Source organism: Canis lupus, chromosome 1 (genome assembly GCF_011100685.1).
Source record: "Canis lupus familiaris isolate Mischka breed German Shepherd chromosome 1, alternate assembly UU_Cfam_GSD_1.0, whole genome shotgun sequence".
In the NCBI taxonomy this organism is placed as follows: domain Eukaryota; kingdom Metazoa; phylum Chordata; class Mammalia; order Carnivora; family Canidae; genus Canis; species Canis lupus.
The window spans coordinates 82725723-82751960 of NC_049222.1; the positions used below are offsets into that span (position 1 = coordinate 82725723).

The 26238-nt window shown below is 41.0% G+C and overlaps 1 protein-coding gene and 1 long non-coding RNA gene across 20 annotated transcripts in view; one reads left to right on the plus strand and one right to left on the minus strand.

Annotated features, from left to right (window-relative positions):
* Nucleotides 1-1547: 1547 nt before the first annotated feature.
* LOC119870831 lies at nt 1548-24601 on the plus strand. Of its 18 annotated transcripts, XR_005354119.1 has the most exons (9): nt 2023-2605; nt 2721-3674; nt 6392-6542; nt 11285-11407; nt 14219-14284; nt 14468-14558; nt 15634-15747; nt 15850-15926; nt 24162-24601. It is a non-coding gene; the product is annotated as an uncharacterized LOC119870831 (long non-coding RNA). The 18 variants fall into 18 exon arrangements; XR_005354113.1 differs by lacking the exons at nt 14468-14558; nt 15634-15747 and adding an exon at nt 1548-2009 and having other exon boundaries at nt 2524-2605; nt 14219-14403; XR_005354115.1 differs by lacking the exons at nt 14468-14558; nt 15634-15747 and adding an exon at nt 9836-9999 and having other exon boundaries at nt 14219-14403.
* The window catches only part of PCSK5 (proprotein convertase subtilisin/kexin type 5), a 457726-nt gene continuing 443077 nt past the window's right edge, over nt 11590-26238 (minus strand). For both annotated transcript variants that reach the window (XM_038527061.1, XM_038527060.1), the window contains 3 exons: nt 20495-20595; nt 18370-18556; nt 11590-14333 (listed from right to left, as the gene is read on the minus strand). In XM_038527061.1, coding sequence (XP_038382989.1) covers nt 13927-14333; nt 18370-18556; nt 20495-20595 — 695 coding nt within the window. In that variant the 3' untranslated portion in view covers nt 11590-13926. The remainder of the gene's footprint in view (nt 14334-18369; nt 18557-20494; nt 20596-26238) is intronic.

A 26238-nucleotide genomic window follows, 5' to 3' on the forward strand; every position in this document is an offset into this window, starting at 1 on the left:
CAAAGGTGCTTGCTTCTCAGGGACCAGATGTACGGATATGGCTGGAGCCAAATCTGCGAGGAACTCCACCTAAGATGGCAATCTGGAGCAGTGCAGTGATCCAGAAGATGGGCAGAGGAGGATTTCCAGAAGCCCAGCGTCTGAGGGACCTCAAGAGAGCTTTGGGTACACACAGACATTGCAATTAGATTGCTCCTAAGGGAATCCTCCAAACACATGGGCTTAACACCAACCAGGGCTTAGAGCCGGGCTCTTACATGATACTGGTTTGTTTTGTTTTTAATCTATCATATATCTATCCCAGGTGTTTGTTTGTTTGTTTGTTTGTTTGTTTATTTTAAAGCATGCATTGTTAGGGGCACCTGTGTGGCTCAGTGGTTGAGCGTCTGCCTTTGGCTCAGGTCATGATCCTGGGATCCTGGGATCGAGTCCCTCACTGGGCTCCCCACAGGGAGCCTGTTTCTCCCTCTGCCTATGTGTTTCTGCCCCTCTCTCCGTGTCTCTCGTGAATAAATAAAATCTTTAAAAAAAATAAAAGTATGCATTGTGAAATCAAATGTGGATTTTGGTCAGCTTAAAAAATTAGAATGTGATGAAAAAACATAATTTGGATAAGTATTCTTTCCCCAAACTTTTGCTTTAGTTTTATAAAGAGGCGTTGGTCTAAATTTTATATTGTGGGTTGCAGTCAAAAGAAAAGAAATTGGCATTCCCTATTTTAATTTGCCCTCCTTGTGTTTGGTTCTGGAGGAATCAGGTAGCTACCATCTGGGAAATGAAAAAGAAGCTGTCTCAGTTTCAATGCAAGGAGGCATGTTATTTGTATTTATTTTTCTTTTTTTTTTTTTAGGTTTTATTTATTATCTGAGAGAGAGAGAGAGAGAGAGAGAGAGAGAGAGAAGGGGGGAGGGAGAGAATCCCAAGCCAACTCCAAGCCTGACATGGGGCTCGGATCTCACGACCCTGAGATCATGACCTGAGTCATGACCTGAGTTGGACACTTAACCGACTGAGCCACCCTGGAGCCCTCAGGTGAGTTATTTTACCTCCCTTAGTGTCTTATCTGTGAAACAAGGGAAACAACAAGGCCTCCCCCCTAGGGTTGTTATGATGATTACAAGGATCAAAGGAGCTGAACGATGCAAAGCGCTTCTGATAGTACCTGAGACGGTGCTGGTTACCGGTGTAAGGTGGTCCTTCTCCCCCTCCCCTGCCCCCCAAAGATAACACTGCAGGACACAGCAAACTCCTCCCTAGATTCCATGCAGAGAGTCTAGTTTGGGTCAGTGGTGGATAATGATTTCTGCGAGCAGACAGGCATTCCACAAATATTTACAGAGCCACTACTGTGTGCTAGCACTCTGCTTGGTGCTAGCGTTGACGGCTGTGACTCCGAGGAACACACAGGCAGGCTCCCAGGAGAGGTTCAGCTTATTCAGCTTTACCATCATCACCTCCATGTGGTTGCAGGTATATTTTAGGACTCTGGGTGACTTGAGTGCGTTTCTGGGGAAGGAATCACAGAATCTCCTTGCTTCACCCAGATGCAGTAAATAAAGGAGCATCGTGTCCCTTCAGTTTTTCCAGTACCTTCCAGCTGTGGAAGAAAAAAGGACCACAGGAAGCTTTTCAGCAGATGCCAAAGGTCTCCAAAAGCCAGCATTTCAGGAAAGATGAATTTGCTCTTGTATACATCCTCTAGTGTTTATTTCACAGTGTTTACTGAAAAAAGTTTTTGGGAAAGGAGTGAGAGAGGAAACAGATGGTGCCAAACGTCAGAGGAGAATCACGGATTTCTCTACTCTTTGCTGGCTCAGAGCAGCTGAGAAGCCAGCAGGAAAGCACGAGTGGGGGATGTGGTGTGGTCCTCGCCCTCCCTCCTGGCATTGTGATCCTCAGCTATGTAAACAGGGCTATGATGTCACAACCCAACCAGAGGGAGGTCAGGGAGGTCAGGGCGTGGTGAGTGTGGCCAGCCCTTCCTTCCACACCCTCCTGTCCTTTAGAAGGTGACAGAGACTTCTTAGCAGCTTGCGTAGGGAATTAACAAATTGACGGGGTGGGGGCTCGTTTCTGGTTTAGCTTTTAGCCCAGAGTGAGTGGGAACCAGGAGGGGGTCGGGGAAGCTGAGTTGGGACCAGGTGGGACCAGCTAAAGCCCTCCCTGCCCATTGCCGCGCCTAGGGGAAGCCCCATGTCATCATGTGTCCCGTGTACCTTTTCCAAAAGGGCCAAGAGCCACCTCTAGAAACAGCCACAGGAGAAGTTTGCACCTCAGTTGTGCAGTTTGCAAGTTACAGTACAGGAGGCCACATGCATTACCCCAGATGACATGGCCAGTGTCACACGGGCCAAGATGGGAATGCAGATACCCAGAGTGACCGGCAGCTCTCTTTCATGAAGCTTTTCTTGGCTCTCTTCAGTGGGTTTGCCTTGAAGCTCCACGGTTTGTGGATCTTAAAGAGCTCTTCTTCCCTTTCTTTCAACCCTACCACCCTTGTATCTGAATTCTTTGACCTACTAGGAGTGGAGGTAGATGCAGTAACATGCATTTTTGCAAGCCTTGCATCAACCTCAATATATTGAAATTCTCCTCGGCTTCAAAGGTGAGTCACCTGGGCGATTGCCCAGGGCTGGCGGCTTAGAAGGACAAGGGCCCCAGGCTTAGATTCGGTGCTCTGCTGCTCACTATTTTGAAATCCTTAATTTGTACATTTACAGATTATGTAGCTGCCCAGTTTTCTGAGAAACCACCTCCAGATGGTTGGCCTGACTGTATAGTTTGATAATGTCCCAGTTTCCACAGGATAAGTGACAACACAGGTGAACAGAGAAATGATCGCCTTGGTGTAGCACCTTACAGCTTAGAACAGACTTTCACACACATTAGCTCCATTTGTGCTCACGAGAAAATGTAAGGTGACAAGCCTACTTAAGGCCACCAGAGATCCACCTACAGGGGATGGAGCTGATCCAACAGGCAAAGAGCAAACAAGCTCTTGAAAAGCGAAAATCAACAAACAGGAAGGAGAAATTATCCAGATGTTATACAGCTGTGCTGCAAAGGGAAGTCACAGAGGCAGTGAAGGACTCAGCACAGAGTTGGGCCAAAGGGATCACAGGGAATAAAAATTCCAATCCCAGGCTGAGAGAGGGAAAGTCAGTGTACTTGGAGCATCCGAGGAGTAGCAGCCACAAAGACCCCTCATAGGATGTGCATCACAGAGTCCAGCTGAACACTCCTTTGTCCAGGATTCTTTGCCCGGCCACTTGTTGATTAGCAATTTGGTTTGCTTTCTGTGTTCCTTTGCTGGAGGAACACATCAATACTGAAAACAGTCCTCAAGCCCCTTACCCCCCCTTAGAAGCTTGCCACCCCAAGACCTGCAGTCTGGAACCCAAGCTAAATACAAGTTGACCTTGGGCAGCCTGGGAGTTGGGCGCCCATTTCCCACACCATCAAAAATCCACCCATGTCTTTTGACTCCCCCAAAACTTGACTGCTAATGGCCTATTGTGGACTGGAAGCCTTGCTGATGACATCGACAGTCGATCAACACCTGGTTTGTATGTTATGTGTGATATACTTGTAATACTGCTGTATTAAAGTGAGCTGTGGAAAGGAAGATGTCATTAAGAAGATCATGAGGAAGGGACGCCTGGGTGGCTCAGCAGGTGAGCATCTGCCTTCAGCTCAGGTCATGATCCCAAGGTCCTGGGATTGAGTCCCACATCAGGCTCCAGGCTCAGGGGAAGTCTGCTTCTCCCTCTGCCTATGTCTCTGTCTCTCTGTCTCTGTGTCTCTCATGAATAAATAAATAAAATATTAAAAAAAAGATCACGAGGAAGAGGAAACAGATTCGCAGTACTGTTGTGTACTTAGTGAAAACATCCACAGGCAGGTGGACCCATGCCTTTGGAACCCGTGTTGTTCAGGGGTCAGCTGCGCCACCTGTGGACCGTCTTAGGGCACCCAAACTGTGGGGTTTTGCTGCAACCGGTCCACCTGGTTGTCTGACTTGATGATCTGCCGCTGTTGCCTGTCCTGTTGGTAGAGCTCCAGTTGCAGCCTGACGTCTGAGGTCCATGGCTCCTCGCTGCCAGGCATCAGCTGGCTGTGTTCAGTGGGGACCGAGATGTCCTCAAGGCTGTCCTTCCACTCACAGCCATTTGGAGGCCAAAGAGACAAAGGAGAGGATGCTTTCATGGGTTCTCAGCTCCACTGTCCAGACAGGCCTACTTTCCTGACTCTTCTCAGACGGCTTTCGAATCCTATAGCCTAAAGGTTTTTCTACATGGATTCATAGTCAAGGTGACCTAGAAATAGCTTGACTGCTGTTCTTCCTGGTCCATGTTCTCAGCACACTCGGAAGATTCCCTGTGGCTTCGTAGGCAAACTCTAATGTGAGTTTTTCATGACTTGGGGAGGAAAGAGGGGTGTGTACTGTAGAAGCGTGGATTCTCTTGGATGGTCGAGGTATACATAGGATTTGTATGAGGAAGCTATTCTGGGGCACCTGGCTGGCTCGGTTGGGAGAGCACTCGACTCTTGATCTCGGGGTCATGAGTTCGAGCCCCATGTTGGGTGTGAAGATTACCCAAAACAATGAGAACAAAACACTGTTCTGCTGGGAGCAGAGCCGAGGTTGCTTTTTAGAATGAGAAGGTGTGGAGAGATGGACACATTTTATTAGAGGTCAAACATTTGGCCAACATGTTTATTGACTGTGTGGCCCTTTAGCCAAAACTTTTATCACTTCAGTGAGGAATGGGTTGATTTCCTCCTGGCTTTGAAACAAAGCACTGATTTCTGAAAGAATAAGTCTCCTGTTTCCCTATCTGCTGAGAAATCAAGTAAGAAAATCCGGTTAATGACATGCTTATATAAAGCCACTCACCCAACGTATCTGCTTTGCAGGAGAAGGCAAAAGGGGCTCAGGGGGTGTGTATTTGCTTCCAGATTAAGTGTGTAGGGAAGATTAAGTCTACTTTTCTCTCCCTCATGTGATCTTGCCTCACAAATCCTTTCAAGATACAGGCTCATGGGAGGGAGACTATTAAAGAAGCTTTCACTGCTACTAAAATGAGATGAGAGGGAGCGGCGGGACGTTAGCAGTTATAGGACCCCTTCTGTATACCAGGCGCATTGCATACGTTAATGTCATTCATTCCTCCTGGCAACCTTGCAGGGTCTGGAGTTCAAGTTTTCCACACAAAGTGAGGAATCAGAGAACTTCAGTAACTTGCTCAAGATTCCACATGAGAAAGGGTCAGAGCTGGAATTCTATTCCAGGAATCTTTAATTCTCAAACTCATGGTATTTCTGTGATGCCAAATCATCTTTATAAAACTGAATACAGAAGTGGTGAGTCTAGTTGGGGCATCACCCACCAAGATTTTTTAAAAAGGGGGTCTTCATTCTTAGGAATAGTTTCTGAATGGATAGCATGAGATTATTATTATTATTAAGAGAAACTGCAGTGAGGGCACATCATGGAGCTGCCCCTGAGCCAAAGTCTTTGGAAAATTGTGCAACTTTCCCACTTAGGCTCGCTGGTTCCCTGAGAAACAAGAACACGAGGGGAAATGATGCAAAGAGAAAGTGGAGTCCACCACATACAGTGTCTGCTTGCCAGGTCTGCCTCTGCAATAACCTCCCCAGGTTTGCAGAGGATGCAGGATGACTGATAGTCTTTATCACATGTAGCTGAAATAGATCTGTGGGTTCAAGTTCATGTGAGAAGTGTTTATGGTTTTATTTTTTATTACGTAATCTTGACACCCAACATGGGGTTCAAACTCACCACCCAGAGATCAAGAGTCGAATGCTCTGTCGACTGGGCCAGCTAGGTGCCCAAGGTGTGCTTGTCCGTTTACAGAGGCCAGGAAAGTTGAGATAGAGGCTTAGTGCTCACTCTTACTGAGGTTGGCAGACACTTTTATTCTCCCACTTGTATTATTGGGAGAATAAATGTCTTTTCCCTCTACAAAAGCATGTAGAGGTATCAATTTGCTTTTTCTCACAGCCTCTATGTTCTAATGGTTTTATTGTCCCTGCCCCCCGAATTATTGCATTGCTTGCATTGCCCCTCATCTTGGGTTATTTGTATACACATTTGTTTTTTCACTTTAATATTAAACTATTTGGGGGGGGCAGATAATGTTGTTTATTTGTTTTCTACAGTTCAGCCTACATAATCCACATAAGGTTTTTAATTTTAGAAATACACTTGAAATGGTAGTCTATTTAAACTTTTATATCTTGCTTATTATTACCTGTAACTATTGTAGCATATTTTGTATAGTCTTTATAAACTTACTTTTAGAGTGTAAATTACTTCAAAGTTGCTTTAAATTATAAGAAAAGTGAAACTTTTTTTTTGTAAATGGAGTTGGTACTCCAGAGTGGCTTCTAGGAACTAAAAGTGATCCCTGGTCAACAGCCAGAAAAGTAGTGCGGCCCTCCATCCTAGAGCTCCCAGAAACTGAATTCTGCTGGCCACCTGAATACCTTGCAAAATGGTTTTTCTCCAAAGCCTCCAGGTAAGAGGCTTGCATCTTGATTTTGCCCTTGTGAGACTCTAAGCTGAGAACTCAGTCAAGCCTACCTGCATTTCTGGGTTATAAAACTGTGAAATAATAAATGCATATTACTTGAAGTTGCTATATATGTAGTAGTTTCTTATACAGTAATACAAATGAATACATTGGCTTACTCTCTGCCAAGTAATACACAAGACAGTCCACGTCACTACAGGTAGCATTGGAACAGAACTCCAGAATCGTGTGCTGTAATTAAAAGTCCTTGCTAGGGATGTCCGAGTGGCTCATCTCTGAGTGTCCGCCTTTGGCTCAGGGCGTGATCCTGGGCTTCTTGCAGGTAGCCTGCTTCTCCCTCTACTTGTGTCTCTGCCTCTCTCTCTGTGTCTCTCATTAATAAAAAAATCTTTAAAAGAAAAAAAAAAGTCTTTGCTAAAACATTATTATTCGTTAAATTTGTTTTACTTTGATTGCTGGTGGAAACGAGCAAACAAGTAATTATTTTGTAAAAAAGACAGGAATTTCTGGATAAGAGATTTGATAAGACAGAACTCACAGATGGAAAGATTCTATCTAAAAAACGTGGTGTGTTGAAGCTGGCTCGTCCTGGCCGCTGAAAGCCAGTTGTTAATTGTTCAGGAATCTTCTGAGTCAGTTGTCAGACATGGCAATTATTAAAAATTCAGTTATAAAACTTTCAATTGAAGAGGTTATATTAGAAACATAGGTAACAAATACCCCAAACTCATCACTTCTTAATCATTTTACATTTTACTATTAGTTATGCTCCTGAGGCTATTTTTGTTTCTAAGGCGTCTGTATGGCAGAAATACTGTAAGGGTTTGCTGCTTCACATTTCTTCCAGGCTCTACATCAAGTGACATCATGTTCGAACCTTGAAATTGGCCACAATGGGTGTATTTACACCATGGAAACTGGCAAATGCCTTTTCTGAACCAATGAGATACCATGAAAGTTGTTCTTGAGACTTGCATCGGGGTAAGGTGGGGACTTTTTCCTATGGTAGGTGGACCCAAGAGAATGCAAAGTTTGTCACATTGAGCGGAGGCCCCCTTTCTCACTGGAAAGGGGGCCTCCACAGCAAGAGACAGGGAGGAGCAATGGAGGTCGACCAGAACCCGAGGATGGTTTGAGCTCCATTCCAGCAGTACTCGATCCCACACTAGGCTTCTTGATTAAATGAGCCAACAAATTCCTTTTGTATTGAAACCTGTTTGGGTTGACCTTTCTGTAATTTTTAACTAAAAGCAGCCTCAAGGATACAGCAGAATTTATGTCTGGTGCAGAATCCCACTCCTGGCCAGGGAAGAGGCTTCCCTGATAACGGTGTCATAGAGGGCTGGTAATTCTCCTGGCTTCCATCTTGTTCTGCTCTTGCATTATCATTCTCTTCTTTACAGACACACATTTGCTCCATGGAATGGTTTAATTAGCCTTCTATCAGTTCCCTTTGGCAGCTGGGGTTAGCTCTTATCAATGAACACTTTTGTTAGAGTGAGGGACATTCTTATCAGGTTTATCTAACAGCTCCACTGCTCTACTTTCCTCTTCCTTGATAATGGAAAACTTTATTTATTTTTATTTATTTTATTTTTCGACAATGGAAAACTTTAATTATGGATGGCAAAGTCCCAGAAGATGAGTCATGATTTTTCTAAACACAGCAGGGTAATCAATCTCATTACTCTTTATCAGATATTTGCTTTCAAGCCTTCTTTACAGCTAAGGTTGGCCACAGGACCTAGTTTTGGTGTATACTCTGAGCTCACGAGGCACCTATATGCAATTGTTTTTATACCTATAATCACTCAACAGATATTTGCCTTTATACCAACAGATATTTGCTTTTGTACCATTAGATCTGTAAGTCACTAAGGAAATAGAAGTAAACAAAACAGACGTCCTCCCTCTTATCTTTCTTCTTCATCTGTATAACTTTTTGTTGGTGTTTTTTTTTTTTTTTTTTTTTTTGCCTATGTTGAGAACAATGCAAGGTAGACATAGGTAGCTTTATTTATTTATTTATTTATTATTTTTTTTATTTTTTTATTTTTTTAAAATTTTTATTTATTTATGATAGTCACAGAGAGAGAGAGAGAGAGGCAGAGACACAGGCAGAGGGAGAAGCAGGCTCCATGCACCAGGAGCCTAATGTGGGATTCGATCCCGGGTCTCCAGGATCACGCCCTGAGCCAAAGGCAGGCGCCAAACCGCTGCGCCACCCAGGGATCCCATATTTATTTATTTATTTATTTATTTATTTATTTATTTATTTATTTTTATTTATTTATGATAGTCACAGAGAGAGAGAGAGAGAGAGAGAGAGAGAGGCAGAGACATAGGCAGAGGGAGAAGCAGGCTCCATGCACCGGGAGCCCGATGTGGGATTCAATCCTGGGTCTCCAGGATCGCGCCCTGGGCCAAAGGCAGGCGCTAAACCGCTGTGCCACCCAAGGATCCCCATAGGTAGCTTTAAATGTGAAACCCCAAATACATCCTTAAATTTTGGCCTCATTTATTCGTTATCAGATGTTGTTGATATGTGGTGATCAGTTAGATTCAAAGTCTGTGCCAGGCAGGCATTAACAGAATTCTTGTTTCTCTTTGAAACACAATCTATTTATTTCATTTTAGTGAAAATGCAGAATACTGTTTATTTTAATTGATGGCATCTAAGCTTGGGTAGGACACTGCAGTTTCTTTTTTCATGAACTCTGGAGCAGACCTCCTTAACTCAGAACAGATCTTGAAATGTCTATTTCAGTGTCAAATTTATGCAATAAGGACTTAAGTCTTTATCTTGAGTTTTAATGTGTTAACTTATATATAGTTAATGTCTACAATTACCTAAAAGAATTTGTTTCGTCCTTGACCCTCAGGCAAGATGATGCCCTTGAACTGCAGGATCTCATTCATGCTTCACTGGCATCACTCTTGGTGATTCATTGTTCCTATAAATTCTATTCATTTGGAGTTAAAACTAACCTCCAAATGGAAGAGATACAAGGATTACTGACAGAGGCTAGGTTCATTCTTCAGTTAGAAGAAAAAACAGGGACTTGAAAGTCCTAGATTCAAATCCCAGTTGGACCACTTGCAAACATTCTGACACCACCTTGGTTATCCATTTGTAAGAGAATCATATTACTGCTCCATAGCACGTGTGTTGTAAAGATTAAATAAGATCATATGAAAAAAGTGCCTATGACTATGTCTGACACATAGAAGGCATCAAAAATGGTATTGTTATGATTTATTTTTTTCTCCCAAACTAGATCAGAAGCTCCTTAGGACCCAAGATCTGGTTGGTTCCACTTGCTGGTGTTTCCTAGGATCTAGAACGATGTCTGGCACATAGTCAATTCTTAATACATACTTGGTAAACTAATATTATCACTACTCCCATCATGAAATTCAGATCAACTACTTATTAACTTCAGTGAGTGTTTTGAGGACTATCTTCCACATCCTCTTTTTCAAATTAAGCCAAAGAACGAATCTCCCCCATGAAAGCACCCACCCCCTAAGGCTTGAATTTGCAGTTGTCTTGTACTTCTCCTGCTTAACTGACACCACCTCTCCTCCTCCTTCCCACTTAACTCTGCACTCAGGACCATTATCATTGTCTAGTTGTTTCATATATGTGAACCCTGGCTTCTTATAATTCAATTCCCCCAAGAATTCTTGATTTCTCACCAAATTCTGGGCATTGTGCCAGGTTCTGGAAAGAGAATAGTTGGCACCCTAGGGAATCAAGTAGCTACCCCTCTTTTAGTAGATACAGATATATAATTAAATAGTTACATCACAATGTGATGTGAGAAACTGTATGCACAGAGCATATAGATAGCAGAGAGGTGAGAAAGTGATTGATCTTCAAGGTGGTCAAAGGAGACCTCCCAGGAGAAGTTAGAGGAAGGAAAAATGATTTTAAAGGATGGTCGGGAAGTTTCCAACTGGTCAATGTGAGGGAAGAATATTCCAAGGAGAATGAACAATGTGTGCCCAAGGATGGGAAATAACAAGATGTTGTCTTGGATAGCTTAGAAGCAATTCAGGACACATGGGGAATCTGGAAAATAAGGAGAGGTGGGAACTGGTGGGTAATAGAAGCAGTGGCTCTGTCTTGCAATATTTGAATGTCAAAGTCAGCATGGATGGTGGGGAGCCCTGAATGCAATGGGCTGGTGGACCAAAGATCTGGTGGATCTTTGATAGAGGGATAGAGGGTAAATTGGAAGAAATAAAAAGACTGAAGTTCAGCAAAATTCAGGAGGAAGCAGGAAAGGTCCAGATGAGAGAGACTGTGGACCTAACTGAGTCAGTGATGGTGGGGTTGACAGATTGGACCGATTTTTAGGAAGAAGCTTCATAACTGCTATGACTAGCTTTAGTCATTGAAAATAGAAAGACAAAAAGAAGAAAAACAGTGCTCTTAACAAACAGCATTGTAGTGTGTACCTTAGTTGGTAAAGGATACTACCAAGCACACAATGTGCTCTGAAATAAGCTGTTAATAAGCCAGTCCCCATTCCATTATCTGGTCTTGATTTAATTTTGTTTCCAATTTTAAAATTGCTTTATATGAACTGGAACCTTCCAAGCCCTTGCTCAGCCTCTTGGTGCATTTCCAGTCTATAAGATCCTCTTAATATTTCCAAATTATTTGCAAACAGAAAACCAAAAAGTGACTTTGTTTTCCAACCGCGTATTTATCTCTTTAGACAGTTGTTCACATAGTATGCAAAAGAAGTCTGAAGATAACGTGGCATGATCAAGAACAAAGAAGGAAAGATGTCAGACAGTACCAACACACAATACTAGCCTTTTTACCAGGCTCACATAAGGTAACAACACAATTTTTCTTTGTATTCATGGTTATCTCAACCTCATTTAATCTTTACCTGAGTTTCATAAACACAGATTTTTTTTTTCCCTTGGGAAACAATTTCCAGGCTGCACAAAGAAATGGTCCAACTCAGTCTATCAGGGATTTAGAATTAATCAGGGAAGAAGAACAACACAGAACAAAATTGAACAAAATTACTCTTTTGCATAGACTATAAATCTGTAATTTTACAGCAAAGGATAAGAAAGGCTTCCATTGATACGATGGCTATCTTACACCTATTTTTAACTTCTAAGGATTGAAAAGAGAACTATTAGAACTTCAGATAGATTTTGAAGAGATGATTTTAAATGATCAAAAATGCTGGAAGTATATCATATGTGTATAAAAACACATGGACTCTTGAGAATGTATATATATATATTTTAAGATGAGGTCGGCAGATATTCATTTATATATTTTTTAAGACGAGGTCGGCAGGCTACGTCTGTTAGCCAGTCTGGCCCATTACCTGTTTTTGGACTCCCCTAAGCTAAGAATGGTTTTACATTTTTAAGTGCTGGAAGACAAAAAAATATCAAAAGAACAACAATATTTCATGATATGTGAAAATTACCTTAAATCCAAATTTCAGTGCCCCTAAATAAGTTTAATTGGAACACAGCCCATTATTTGTTCTGGATTGGCTGCCTTTGTGCCACATGGCGGAGTTGATGGTTGTGCAAAGCCTAAAGTATTTACTATCTGGCCCTTTCGAGAGAAAAGTTTGCCAACCTTTGTTTTAAGAGAATTCCCCTAAAGAAACACTGAGGCCTCAGTACATGGAAGGCTTCTTCACAGAGATTTTCTGCATCAGTGATACGTTATATTAAAAGAAAAGGAGAATGCATGAATTTAGTAAGGGTAAAATTGTTGCTATATCATGAAATAAGATAATATACACTCTTTTACTACATTTAGGTTGCTTCTTATTTTATGCCAGTATAGTATAGCTACTAAGACTATGCACTTCAGGGTCATTCTTTTTCCTTGAATCTTGATTAGCTTTCTGTGACCTCGGGCTATTTACTTACTCTCTCAAAAGTCTTAGGTTTCCTATAAAAACAGGATAGTAATGGTGCTAAACTCATGCAGTCATGGTATTAAGTGGGGTGATTTTCATCTTAAAGGAATTATGTAGCTCGATATCTATTACATAGGAGGTGTGTGACAAATTTTTTAATGAGCAGCATTGTCATCTGAAAATGTCATTTTTCGTGATCCCTTCACAGGACTGCCTGTAACTTCTGCTTGGATAAGAAAATCTGCAAAATCCTGAGTATATAATTTCACACAATGGCCCAGTGCACAAATCCAAGCATGTACTTGACAGGAGAGTGGACCAAGGAGAGCCTAGAATGTCTAGAAATGGATCAGAGTGGTAGAGAGTGCTGGAAGGCCAGTGGGCGGCTGGATTAGGCTCATAAGCAGGACGTTGGGATTTCCCACGTTAGAGAATCCGTTCCAACTTTTTCTATAAGGATCCTCTTAATATTAACAAGTTGTTTGCACGTCTCTCAGGGAGCTCTCAGTCTGTGACAGGCTGTCGAAAGCTTTTTGATTTGGTAGCTAAAAACTTTTTTTTTCGGAGTGGATGTAGTTCTCGTCATTTTATCCCATTTTATGTTGGGTTAACACTACCATTTTTCTTTTATTACTTAATGTCTTAGCTGGTGTTTCCGACCACAAAAATCATGAGAGTGTAATGCTGCAATTCTTGGGAATGTAATGATTCCTGTCCTACTGGCTTGCTGCTCCCTTGTCCTGCCTGAGCTTGCTCTGCCCTAGGACAGTGACTGTGGATTCCTACAGAGGAGCCAGAGCCCAGGGAGCACATAGTTCCTTGGCTCTGATGCTGGCTCCCTTTTCGTGCCTCATCTCCAAGTAGGTTGTGAACACCCTTAGCGCAGGTAGTGTCTTCTGCTCCCCAGGGACAGTCTGGAGGCCAGTGATAAAGGGCATGAGGAGGAAAACCTTTAGCTGGTCCTAACAGAACTGACCTTTGCCTAAAGATAGCTAATGGGGGAGAAAAATCTCCTGAGACAAACAACTCTTTTGTCTCCCTATCCCCCCAGAAAATCATTTATAGAAATATCAGAATCCCAGAAAGCAGAAAATATCTCTGCAACATAGCTGAGAAACAGAATCCCTAATAGGTCCACTTTTTTTTTTTTTAATCTCATGAAATGTACAAATCTCACTTTTTTTTACTTTCTGTAATTTTGATTTATTATTCTGAGAAAAATCCCTCTGAATTTTATCCTTGTTTCTCAGTTATGGTTGGTTGAGTTTAGCCACTCCAAAGAAGAACTAATTATTTCAGCTTTCTTCCATACTCTAGCTGGACTTGTGGTTAAGGGGACCAATACAAACACCCACACGTCAGCCTGTTGTGTGGTGATAAAACCCCCAAACTGTAACACCCGCATACATGCCTGTGAGTGGAACGGGGCAGAGTTGGGGGGGGTGGCCTCTTGCCTACTGGTAGGAGTAACTCTCATCATCGTATTCCAGCTCATCCTCCTCATCATCATCCAGCAGCCCATACTTAAATTTCCGGTAAACAGTGCCATCTTGGCCCATGTAGACGATGTCATCATCATCATCTTCATCATAGTCCCTGTCCCTGTACTCAATCACCTGATCCTCTTCAAAGCTGGTGCTTTGATGATGACTGCTCTTATAGGACACATATGACTTATTAGGGTCAGCCAGCTTCTCATAGCCGGGCTTTGCCACGGGCTCACCTCGGCCCCGGGATTTCTTCCAGACAATCACAGCTGCCCCGAGCAGAAGCACCAGCATAACGGAGGATGTGATCAACAGGGCAGTCTTGGTATGCTCACCGGCAGGCCCTATTTCACTTGACTGAAGGATACACTCCTCTGTTGGAAGAAGGGCAGAGAGGGGAAGGGTGGAGGAGAAGAAATGGAATGAGGAAAATTAATTTCTGAGGTAAAAAGCTTTGCTTTCTCTTTGAAAACCAAAATGGTAGAATCACTGTCTCTGATTTTCCTAGAGTGCACACCATGCTACAGAATTGCATTGTGTACCCCCCTGAGAGTCCCAGTTGGCATCTGGTGATACCAACAAACCCTTCTAGGATGAAGGTCAGTTTGAGAAATAGAGTCCCCTCATCCTCATACCTTGTGAGTCAGTCACCAAGTCTCCAATCTGACCAATCGATTTTTCTATTTCCCTCTTAAGAAAAATATTCCATCTGGGCTCGTGCTTCAGTTACTGCTAAATGCTGTTTTTTGTTTCAACTCCTACTTTCTCTAAGACTGATCCCTCTCCCCAGGTATCTTCAACCTGGTCCGATATTTAAGGGCAGAGAAGATTATTTATAAAACCATTGACTTTTTTTTTTTTTTTAAGTAGCCTCTATGCCTAATGTAGAGCCCAAAATCATGATCCCAAGATCACGAGTCACTTGCTCTGCTGACTGAGCCAGCCAGGTGTCCCCAAACCATTGACTCTTGAAGCTGTGTGGGGCCTTAGAAATTACTTAGGTCAGAATTCCAGAGAAGATGGTGGTGTAGGGGGATCCTAGGCTCACCTCAACACATCTAGATAATACCCACATCAATGTAAATAACCCAGGAAATGACCCAAAGACTAGCAGAACAGACTTCACAGCTGAATGTAGAGAAAAGGCAAATCAACTGGAGAATAAGGTTGATTGATTGATTTTTAATTAGGCTCCACACACCCAGTGTGGAGGGCTCAACACAGAGCCTTGAACTCATGACCCTAAGATTAAGACTTGAGCTGAGATCAAGAGTCTGATGCCCAGCCAACTGAGCCACCCTGGAACCCCCAAAGATTTGTTTTAAATATCAAGTTGTGTTACTCGGGCAAATTGGTAGCACTCAATGAAACAATTAAAAAAAAAAGAAATTAATTACGTCAATCTGTTTCTTGACAGTTGAGGAAACTGAGGCCCACAGAGAGGAAGTGACTTGTCACTTGGTAGAGGCAAAAACTTGTTTGTGAAGCAATCAGAATTTGAACCCAGGAATCCAAATTGCATGCTATAGACTGGAAACATTTGGGCAAACATTCTGACAACTGTGTTTTTGGTGTCATGGCATTCTGTAGCTCTAATCTGACAGGAAGAGAGTCAGTTTCTTTAAATTCTAACTACCAAGTTTAATAATAGGGGACTCTTCTATCATAATTCAGATTTCTGAAGTTGAGAGCTCTGCCCCTTGTTGTTCATTCACTGGTCTCTGTTTCAATGCCTTGATCAAGAACATGGAGTAACCAAAACTCACAGAATGAAGGACCAAACAACAAGTTCAGTGATGAGCTCATTTTTCTTACTTTTCACTCATTTATTCAGGTGGTATGATTTGGGTAAGTTACCCACTTCTTTTCCCCTCTTCTTTAACTCACCAGAGGCGAGAATAAAAGAGTATGAGAGCACCAGGGAAAAAACTAGCAGGCTCTGTTGGATGTACAAGTTAAAATACAGGGTAAGTTTTCCGTAAGTGGTTTCTAAACGACCTGGGTCTGCCCCCAGGATTCTTTTATGAAAATCTAGGTATGTTATATATACTAGCTTAATGGATGTAATTCTGCTGCCAATTATTTTAGGGGCAATTATTTTTGCTAATTACATACTGGCCAATTGGATCTGATTCATCACCACTGTGTATTTCCCACTCTTTTTGCTGGTGATAAAAAAGTTGCCTATTTTATCCCAACTTTCATTCTCATGGGATTTTTGCCCATCAAGCAGAATTTCCTCTTCTAAAATAATAGCACTATCATAATTGTTTTTGTCATTAGCAATACCAGCACAGAGTTTTTCTCTGGAGGAAATACTAAAGCGCCCGAGGGATGGATAAGCAATCTGTGTGCAGTACTTGGAGATAAATACTGCCTAGGGCAGGAGAATCAATAAAATATGTTTCAAGATTGTTTCAATTACTAAGGCACCATATGCAATCATGTCCTACTCTTCTCCAGGCTTAGGTCTGCAGAGTTAGGGTCAGACTCTGTGATCTGGTTTCTTTGAAGGAGCAGAGTGTGTCTCAGTAAAAAAAATGGGCAGATAATCAAGAGTATTTAGACTTGTGCAGAGTTGCCCCAGGTGGATCTCCAAGTGTTGCAGAAGGCCCAGGAAAGCTGAGTAAATAGTTCTTAGTTGGAACGTTTCTGAAGAAACTCTGCACCCAATGTGCACACACTTCTGGTTTCATTTAAAGCCATTGATGTAATGAGGGTTATTATTCTTAGCTGACATAGTGTGGATATCAGGCAATCATACCCTGAAGGTGGATATGTATGAGGGGCTGGGGAAACCAGCTGTTTGTAGGGGTAGAAAAGCTAAAAGAAGGAAATAATCAGTTTTTGGAAATATAATCTTTAGAATTTAATATAAAAGGCCACTAAAAATTAAAAATGACTAGTACCAGCTATGGGTCTGAGATTTACTTCACTTATGGACAGGCTCACATTAATATGATGTCTCTTTGTCAGGCCATGATACATCTGAACCCCAGAGAAATGATCTGCTTTTGGACTGGAGAATATATTTTAAGAAAAAAAAAATATAAATAAAAAATATATTAATCATATATATCTCTTAAAATATATAATATATATGTATAATCTATCTATAAGTATAGATAATATATATCTATAAACATATATATATATATATATATATATATATCTTAAAAATATACATATATACTTTTAAGAGGGAATCACCCCATTTGGGATCTTTCTGAGTTTGTGGCCTATGAAGACCAAGTACCCATATGCATATGGATGGAGTTGGAGGTAGGAGACAGCTGGGGGCCTGGGAATTGGTAAAAGGGGTTTTGTTTCTTTCTAGCTTTGACGAAAGTTCATTTTAAAAATACCTTAAGTCTCTAAGAGGAGCCTTAGATTTTGGCTAACTTCCATAGAATGAGTCTACAGAAGAATCAAGGTAATATTGGTATCAGCTTTTTTGATAATTCTTTTCCTTTATTTCCCCAGGAGGGAAGGATAAAAAGAAGAAAGTGAATTTATAAAGATGAGATTCTGGGGGCACTTGGGTGGCTCAGTTGGTTAAGTGTCCAACTCTTGGTTTCAGCTGAGGTCATGATCTCAGGGTTGTGAGATGGAGCCCTGAGTCCAGCTCCACGCTCAGTGGGGAATCTGCTTGAGATTCTCCTTCTCCCTCTGCCCCTCCCCCTGCTTGCTCACTTGCCCTCTCTCTCTCTCTCTCTCTCTAAAATAAATAAATAAAATCTTTAATTAAAAAAATGAGATTCTAGATGAACTTGAGTTCTTATTTTAGAGGTAGCACAGCAGTGGAAAGAATGCAGGCTTTGTAGTCCAAAGGGCCTATATTCTAATTCCAGATGAGCCCTTAACATTGCAATGGACTGGAGTATGTTAATCAAACCCTTAGAGCCTTGGTCTCCTCATCTGAAAAACGGTATTAATAATATCTACTTACAGGGGCACCTGGCTGGCTCAGCAGGTAGAGCATGTGATTAGAGACCATTTTAAAAAAATCTACTTGGGACACCTGTGTTGCTTAGTTGGTTAAGCTGTTGACTCTTGATTTCAGTTCGGGTCGTGATCTCTGGGTCCTGGGATCAAGCCTTGAGTTGGGTTCCAGGCTCAGTGGGGAGTCTGCTTGAAGATTCTCTCCCTCTCTCTCTGGCCTTCCTCCCTGCTTGTGCTCCCACACACTCTTTCTCAAATAAATACATTTAAAAAAATTAAAAATAAAAAAAATTGCTTAGATGAATTGATGGACAGAAAACTCTAGGTACAGTAAACACATTGCAGGCACTCCATAAAAAGGTAGCTCTATTTATTCTCCAGAGCTTTCCATCCTCCTCTCCCCTCTGCTCTCATCCCCTTACAGAAGAGAGGCCCTTCCTCTGCAGCCTGCTCTTCAACTCCCCTCACCTGTGGTGTCCCGGCAGTCACAGCACTCCTGGGTGTGGGAGGGATCAGAGACATTACAGCATTGTAGGCAACGGCCATCATCCATTAGCAGCAGCAGGCTGGCGGGGCACACGGTGCAGTTTTTGGTTCCAGGTCCCTTGCATTCCACGCAGCTTTCGTGGCATTTTTCACAGGTAAAATTGTCCCCCTGTTAAGAACAATCAGGAGATTCTTTTTGAGTGTGGATCAATTAACAAGGCACTGGAGTTCCCTGGTGCGAGTTCCATCTTGGCCCCATGAGGGAGGGAGAGAGGCATGTGGGGGATAGTAGAAAGAGAGCTTGTTCTGGGTCCATTTTAACTGTTGAGAATGAAAGACAGACCCAACTGTTCTCACTTGAAGGAAACCGTTGATGGCTCTTTCCATCTGAGATCCACTGGTAACAAGAGTGGGAGAACAGGCTTCTAGAATAGCTTAAGTTACAAACTGACAGCTCATGTGCTGTATCTGGTCAAGAACAAGTTTTGTCTGGCTCATACTAAATTGACCTTCACAGTTTAAAAAACTTTTGATTCATTGCCTACATTTCAAAATTAGAGTATTTCACTTGTAAATCAGTTCCTAGTTTCTCTTTAAAAATTACACTGTCAACACTGTCATCACTCCCACATGGCAGCATCACAGACAGCTGAACCGCAGTGGCCCTCTTTTTGTGCTCTCCTGGTTGATTGAGTCCTCAGCACTAGCTCTGATGTCACCAACATAGATGACACTCAAATTCGACTTTTTTTTTTTTTTTTTTCAAATTCGACTTTTTATCAAGCCTGTGCTGGGATTTTTCTTTGACCCGACACCCTTCACTCATGTACGTTAAGCTGATTTGCCTCTGTGGTTATTAGATTCTTATGGCCCTGCCTCATTATAATATTTGTGACTGTTCATCTGAAACAGTGAAATCTCAGTGACAATAGTTGAGAGAGAAGGAGAAAGTGGCTTCCTATCTGACAAATTGCTCCTTCGGTGGTGCTAAAAATGTAGATAAGGGAAGATATCTTCCTATTTTACTTCTGTGCTTTGGAAGGATGGTATGGTAGAAAAGGAAGGAATGGAAATTGCCTTTGTTGAGCACTTTGGCATATTTCGGGTGCTGATAAAGTGCTTTCTCAGCTGTAATTATTTTACCAAATCCTGGATTAGCCACCAGGCCCCCTGGTTTCAATCCCAGCTTTGTTACTTACTACTCATGTGATCTTTAGCAATTATTTAATCTTTCTGATCCTCAGTTTCTCCAAAGTGTAAGGATTTAATGAGAGCTCCTAATGTGAATATGTTGGATCATGTTAATTTCACCATGGCGAGATTTACTTAATTTCTAAAGTTTGGAAACACAAGAAGTTAGTGAACTCAGAATATCCATGGTTTCTAGGCAAGGAAATGAAACAATATCTCTCTTAGTACACCATGCAGGGGGGCAGGAAATGAAAGACCAACAGCAGTTGTGTAGTTCTGACATTATTCAGGCATTTCAGGTCAGACAGCAGAGGGGTAGGAGAGAAGATATTTCTTCTTTCTTCTTCTTCTTCTTCTTCTTCTTCTTCTTCTTCTTCTTCTTCAATTTATTTATTTGAAAGAGAGAGAAAGCAAGAGAGAGAGAGAGAGAGAGAGAGCAAGCTTGAGTGGGGGGAGGGCAAAGGAAGAGAGAGAGAGAATCTCAAGCAAACTCCATGCTGAGCACAGAGCCTGACATGGGCTCAATCCCAAGACCCTGAGATCATAATCTGAGCAGAAATGAAGAGTTGGATGCTTAACCCACTGAGCCCCCAGGCACTCCAAAACTTCTTAATTCTGATGTGGTGTTCCTAACAGGACTTCTAAGGTCATGAGCAATGAATGTAAAGGTAAATCTGAGGTCCTTTTTATCTAATTTCTCCATTATTTATCTCAGGTCATCTCACTTCCTTTGACTGAAATTGAGGCCACTGGTGGGTAGCACAATTATTCCATGATGCAGAGGTAGAAGATTATAAAACTAGAGCAAGTGTAGGAATTTTAGGACTTTTTGACTTTGCCCAGAATGACAGGCCAAAACTAGCTCCCATGCCTCTGCAGAAGTAGAGGAAGGCACACCATGTCCAGCTTTCTGTACCTTTCCCACTCTGTATTCCCCCACCAGACAGTCTGAGGCACAGATTCCTCCCATTAGGTGGTAACTCCACACGCAGGATAAGCAATTCCATGCTCCTTTTCCTGAAAGAAAGAAAGAAAGAAAAAGATTCTAAATTATGAGGGCTGACCTTAGATTTCAACCTCTGTCTTGGGTTCAAAACTCTTAGGAGCAAGGACTATGTCAAGAAAATTGAAGTAGAAGGATGAATTGATTGAGGAGATGGGGGAGGGGGAAGTCTCCAGGACACCGAGTGAAGACCTAGAAATTATCCAATTAGTCAATCAATGTAAACTCCCATTTGGAAATTGAGTGTTTGGAAGGAATAGATCTTTTATGACAGCAAAAAGAAAGATTTTCAGAAAATGAGAAATCATGTGGAAAGCTTATAAAACTTTTGTCATTCTGCTTATTGTTTTACTAATATAGAGGAAGAGAATGATACCAGATGATTTGGAGGGTCCCAATACTCATTCGGTGAGAAAATCATGGTTAGGCAGTCTCTAACTAAGAAATACCAGACTTAAAAAAAAAAAAAAAAAAAAAAGGAAATACCAGACTTAGAATTTAAAATGCCAGGGCTAAGAATATTTAGCAGATCAGTTTGTCCAGTTGTTCTTAATTTGGGGAGGGTGGTGGTTGTGGTGACAGATTCCTTTGAAATTCTCTTGAAAGCTAGAAACTTTCTTTTCAAAAATTGGAATGCTATTATTTATTTATTTATTTATTTATTTATTTATTTATTTAGAGGTAGAGAGGTGGGGAGGGGCAAAGGGAGAGGGAGAGAAAGAACCTCAAGCAGGATCCACGCCCAGTGTGGAGCCCCACACAGTGCTCGAACTCACAACCCTAAGACCACCTGAGCTGAAATCAAGAATCAGATGCTTACCTGACTGAGCCACTCAGGTTCCCCTATTATTTTTTTTAAATAAATGAAAAATAAGGCCCAGATATGTCAAGTTATCCATTTAAGGTTACATAGGTAATGGTCAAGAATCAAATTCAGATTTGTTGACCCACAGTCCAATGCTCTTTCAATCATACTATCTGCCTTAACATCTTATGACCCATTATATAGAGGAGGTCTGAATCTACAGGCTCTGTGTTTGTGGTGCTAATATCCTACTCCTAATTGAGAGACCACAAGAATGATTGACCCAAGCATTACCTTTTGCCCAGATATTAAGGGATAACTTCTAGAAAGGGTTTTGAGACAGGAGACCTGAATTCTCAACCATTCCATTAGGAAGGTCCTGGTGTTTTTGCTGAGAATTTCAAAATGAGCAGGGAGATAGACGGGGGGCATGGAGTGTGTCTGGTATTGTGAGTTGGAACTTGATATAGGTTTTCCCATCAGAAGAATATCGCACAGAGTTGTTAGTTGCATTTGAAGTAGATCCAGGAATCTTGACCTTCACAATCACTATGGAGTTAAATCAACTTTTCATGTCTAATCTCTGAGCTCAATCATTTATGATGTTTCTATGGAAGAAAAATTCTGAGCTCTGAACAACAGTTTAGAGAATAAACCTTTATTATCCAATTGCTTTTTAGATTGGGAGCTGCTTGTAGTGATACAAATTTTATAATAAAGCCATTTTATTATTTTTAAGTTTTAAATCAAAGTGTAGTTGACATACAATATTATATTAGTCTCAGCTATACAACAGTGATTCAACAATTATGTACATTACGAAGTGCCCACCATGCTAAGTATTGTTACCATCTGTCACCACACAAATAATATACAATAATATTACAATATTATTGACTATATTCCCCATGTTGTACTTTCCATCTCTGTGACCTACTTATTTTATAACTGGAAGTTTATACCTCCTAATGCACTTCACTATTGTACTCCTCCTCCCACCCCGCTGCCCTCTGGCAACCACCTGTTTGTTCTCTGTAATTATGTATACTTATTTGTTCATTTATCTTTTTTTTTTTTTTTTTAGATTCCACATAAAGTGAAATCATGGGATATTGGTCTTTCCCTGTCTGACTTATTTCACTTAACATAGTACCCTCTAGGTCCATCCATGTTGTTGTGAATGACAAGATTTCATTCCTTTTTACGGTTAAGTAACATTCCATTGTATAAATATACCACATCTTCTTTAGCCATTCATCTATTGATGGACACTTGGGTTGCTTCCATAATTTGGCTATTGTAGAATGCTGCTGTAAACTTAAAATGCATATATCTTTTTACATTAGTGTGTGCATTTTCTTCAGATAAATACCCAGAAGTGAAAATAATGCATCCTTTGGTATTTCAATTTTTTATTTTTTGGCAAATCTCCATACTGTTTTCCATAGTAGAACATGAAACATTCCTACTAATCGTGTACAAGGGCTCCCCTTTCTCTACATCCTCACCAATACCTGACATTACTTAGCCTCTTTGGTACTAGTCATTCTGACCAGTCTAAGGTAGATTTCTCATTGTGGCTTTGATTTGCATTTTCTTGATGAGTAATAACGTTGAATATCTTTTCATGTGACTACAGGCCATCTGTATGTCTTCTTCAGAAAAATATGTATTCCAGATCTCTGACCATTTTGCTATCAGATTATCTTTTTGTTAAGTTGTATGAGTTCTTTATATATTTTGGATGTTAACCCCTTATCAGATATATCATTTGCAAGTATCTTCTTCCATTCAGTAGGTTGTCCTTTTGTTTTGTTGATCGTTTCCTTTGCTGTGCAAAAGCTTTTTAGTTTGATGTAGTTCCAATTATTTATTTTTTTTGCTTTTGTTCCCCTTCCCTGAGAAGACAGATCCAGAAAAATACTGCTAATAAATGTTGCTGATAAATATTGTGATGTTCAAGAGTTTCCTCTGTGTTTTCTTTTAGGAGTTTTATGGTTTCAGATCTTACCTTTAAGCCTGTAAGCCATTTCGAGTTATTTTTGTGTAGAGTGTAAGAAAGTAGTCCAGTTTCACTCTTTGGCACGTGTCTGTCCAGTTTTTCCCAACCCATTTGTCGAAGACACTCTCTCTTCCCCACTGAATATTCTTGCCTCCTTTGTTACAGATTAACTATGTAAGCATCAGTTTATTTCGAGGTTCCATTAATCTATGTGTCTATTATTGTGCCAGTACCATACCATTTTGATTATTATAGATGTATAGTATAGTTTGAAATCCGAGAAAATCATTCTATTTTTATCTTACCTCTAGCTTCATAGAGAAATTCTTACATGTTCTAGAACATATTGTGGTTTTTGATAAAAGAATCAATCTTCCCCTCCTTCTTTCTTCCTTCTTTCCTTTTCCTAACCTACATTCTTCTGAAATATAGCTTAGGTGTCTTATTTCAATTTTTTTAAATACAAAAGATTTTTTTTTTTTAATGAAGAAAAATACAGAGTAGAAAAAAATCAGAAAAAAGTAGTAAAAAGATTAGGTCACAGTATTTGTGTCTTAAGATTGCTTCTATTTTACAGAAGACCAGCAGCAATTCATAGAAGCTTATATCCTGAGTGATCCCCAAAGGCCCTACATGTCACCAGTTACATGTCCTATATTGACTTATTGCAAAATCTGTAGAGGGTACAGATCCTTTTGCTAAAGGCAGTTTGTTAATTTTCAGAATGTTTTCTATTCCAAGTTTAACAACCTATGTTTATCATTGCTTCTAAGGATCTGCAAGAACTGTGCGACCTAAAAAGATTGTTTTGAAATTTCCTCAGAATTGAGAATTCAACTATTAGTTTTTCCTGGAACTAACCCCTGCGGGATGAGTTCAGCGCTGCAGAACAACCCCTGGGGACATCCATGGTGTCATCCACACAGGAAGAGGAAGCTGGAAAGACATAGGAGGTTTTGGCTACCAGCTTTGATTTTTATTTCAAACAGTTTTGTGAGGAGGATAAATAAAAAGTTAAATGTGTAAAGGTAAGGAATGAGCTAATTATGGAGGAACCAACTGCATACAAAGGTAATATTTGGCTTTATCCCCACCCTGACCTGTTCAGTGCTTTGACATATTTATTATTTTTTTTTCTTAAAAGATTTTATTTATTTATTCATGAGAGACAGAGAAAGAGAGAGAGAGGCAGAGACACAGGCAGAGAGAGAAGCAGGCTCCATGCAGGGAGCCCGACGTGGGACTTGATCCTGGGTCTCCAGGATCACACCCTGGGCTGCAGGCAGCGCTAAACCACTGAGCCACCAGGGCTGCCCTATTATTATTATTATTATTATTATTATTATTATTATTATTATTACCATTGGACAGTCAAATGTGAATGAAATAAATCTAGTTGGTAAATTGCTTATTTAGCTTGCTAAATTTTCTCCTGGAAATTTTGTGCATCCTCATTTCTTAATATGACAGCTAATGTTTTAGCTTTCTTTTTCTCTTTTTAGCACTGAATAGTATTTCATTGTCTGCATTTGTTGATGAGCTTCTGGGACTGAGAATCCTCAGAATTCCCTTAATCCACCAAGGAAATCTCAAACCTACTTAAAGAAATTTATAGTTTTTCAAACTGTGCTGACAAGATCACTAATAATTTCTATAATCCCTGCAAAAAAAAAAATCTTATAAAGCTAGTGTTCTGTTTTGACCGGCTGAGGTTGAGACACTAATTTACCTAATGATGGTTGCCTGGTCTTAATTAAAAACTCAAGGGCTCCAGCCCACTGCACTGCCCTAGGGCATTGGGATTAGGGTTGTCAGATTTAGCACATCAAAGCAGAGTGTTTTATCTGGCAATCCTAGTTAGAATAAAGGCCCCACACGTCTAGTAATGATGATATAAAAAAAAAAAATCTAATGGAAAGCCAATACCGTATTTACTATGATATGGCCAGTGATAATGCCAACTTTCCACCACCCTCTTACCCCACGCCCACTCCAACCCCCCATTCAATGTATTCTCTCATTTATCTTATTCTGGTTAGAAATTTTGAGCAGCAACAATAGGTGCCCCTGGAATAAAAAGAAGACAACACAAATGAATGGTTACTTAATGCAAGATTTTTCAGAAGGCCCTTTTTCAAAGATTGGAGTCAACTGCAGATAGGGGAGGGTGGGAGCCACTGTATGGCAGAGTTTTTGTGGACTTGTCTCAAGGACTGCCTGTAAGTGGTATGGGGGGCGGCGCCCATGAGCAGATTTGAAGTGGGGCTCTTGAGATTCCAACTGTGCTCCACGCTCCAATCTGGGCTGCCCTGCTCTGGTCAGTTTACACAATAGCATTCAGCTTAAGGTTTCACCTGAAGAAGAAGGACCACTGCTAAAATGCCATCTGAAACCATTACTCTAAATTACACATGTGCTGTCCAGTGTAGGAGCCACCAGCCACGTGTGGCTACTGAGCCTTGGAAATGTGGCTAGTACAGCTTGAGTTGTGCTGTACATGTAAAATAAACATCGGATTTCAAAGATTTTGTATAAAAAAAACTCTCAGCTTTGGGACGCCCGGTGGCTCAGTGGTTGAGTGTCTGCCTTTGGCTCAGGGTGTGATCCCGGCTCCTCGGTCCAGGGATTGAGTCCCACATCGGGCTCCCCTTGAAGCGCCTGCTTCTCCCTCTGCCTATGTCTCTGCCTCTCTCTGCATCTCTCATGAATAAATAAATAAAATCTTTAAAAAAATTCTTAGTTTTTAGGTTGATTACAGGTTCAAATGATTATTTTGTGGATATATTGCCTAAATACATATATTATAAAATTTATTTTACTTATTTTTGTTCTTTAAAATGTGACCACTGG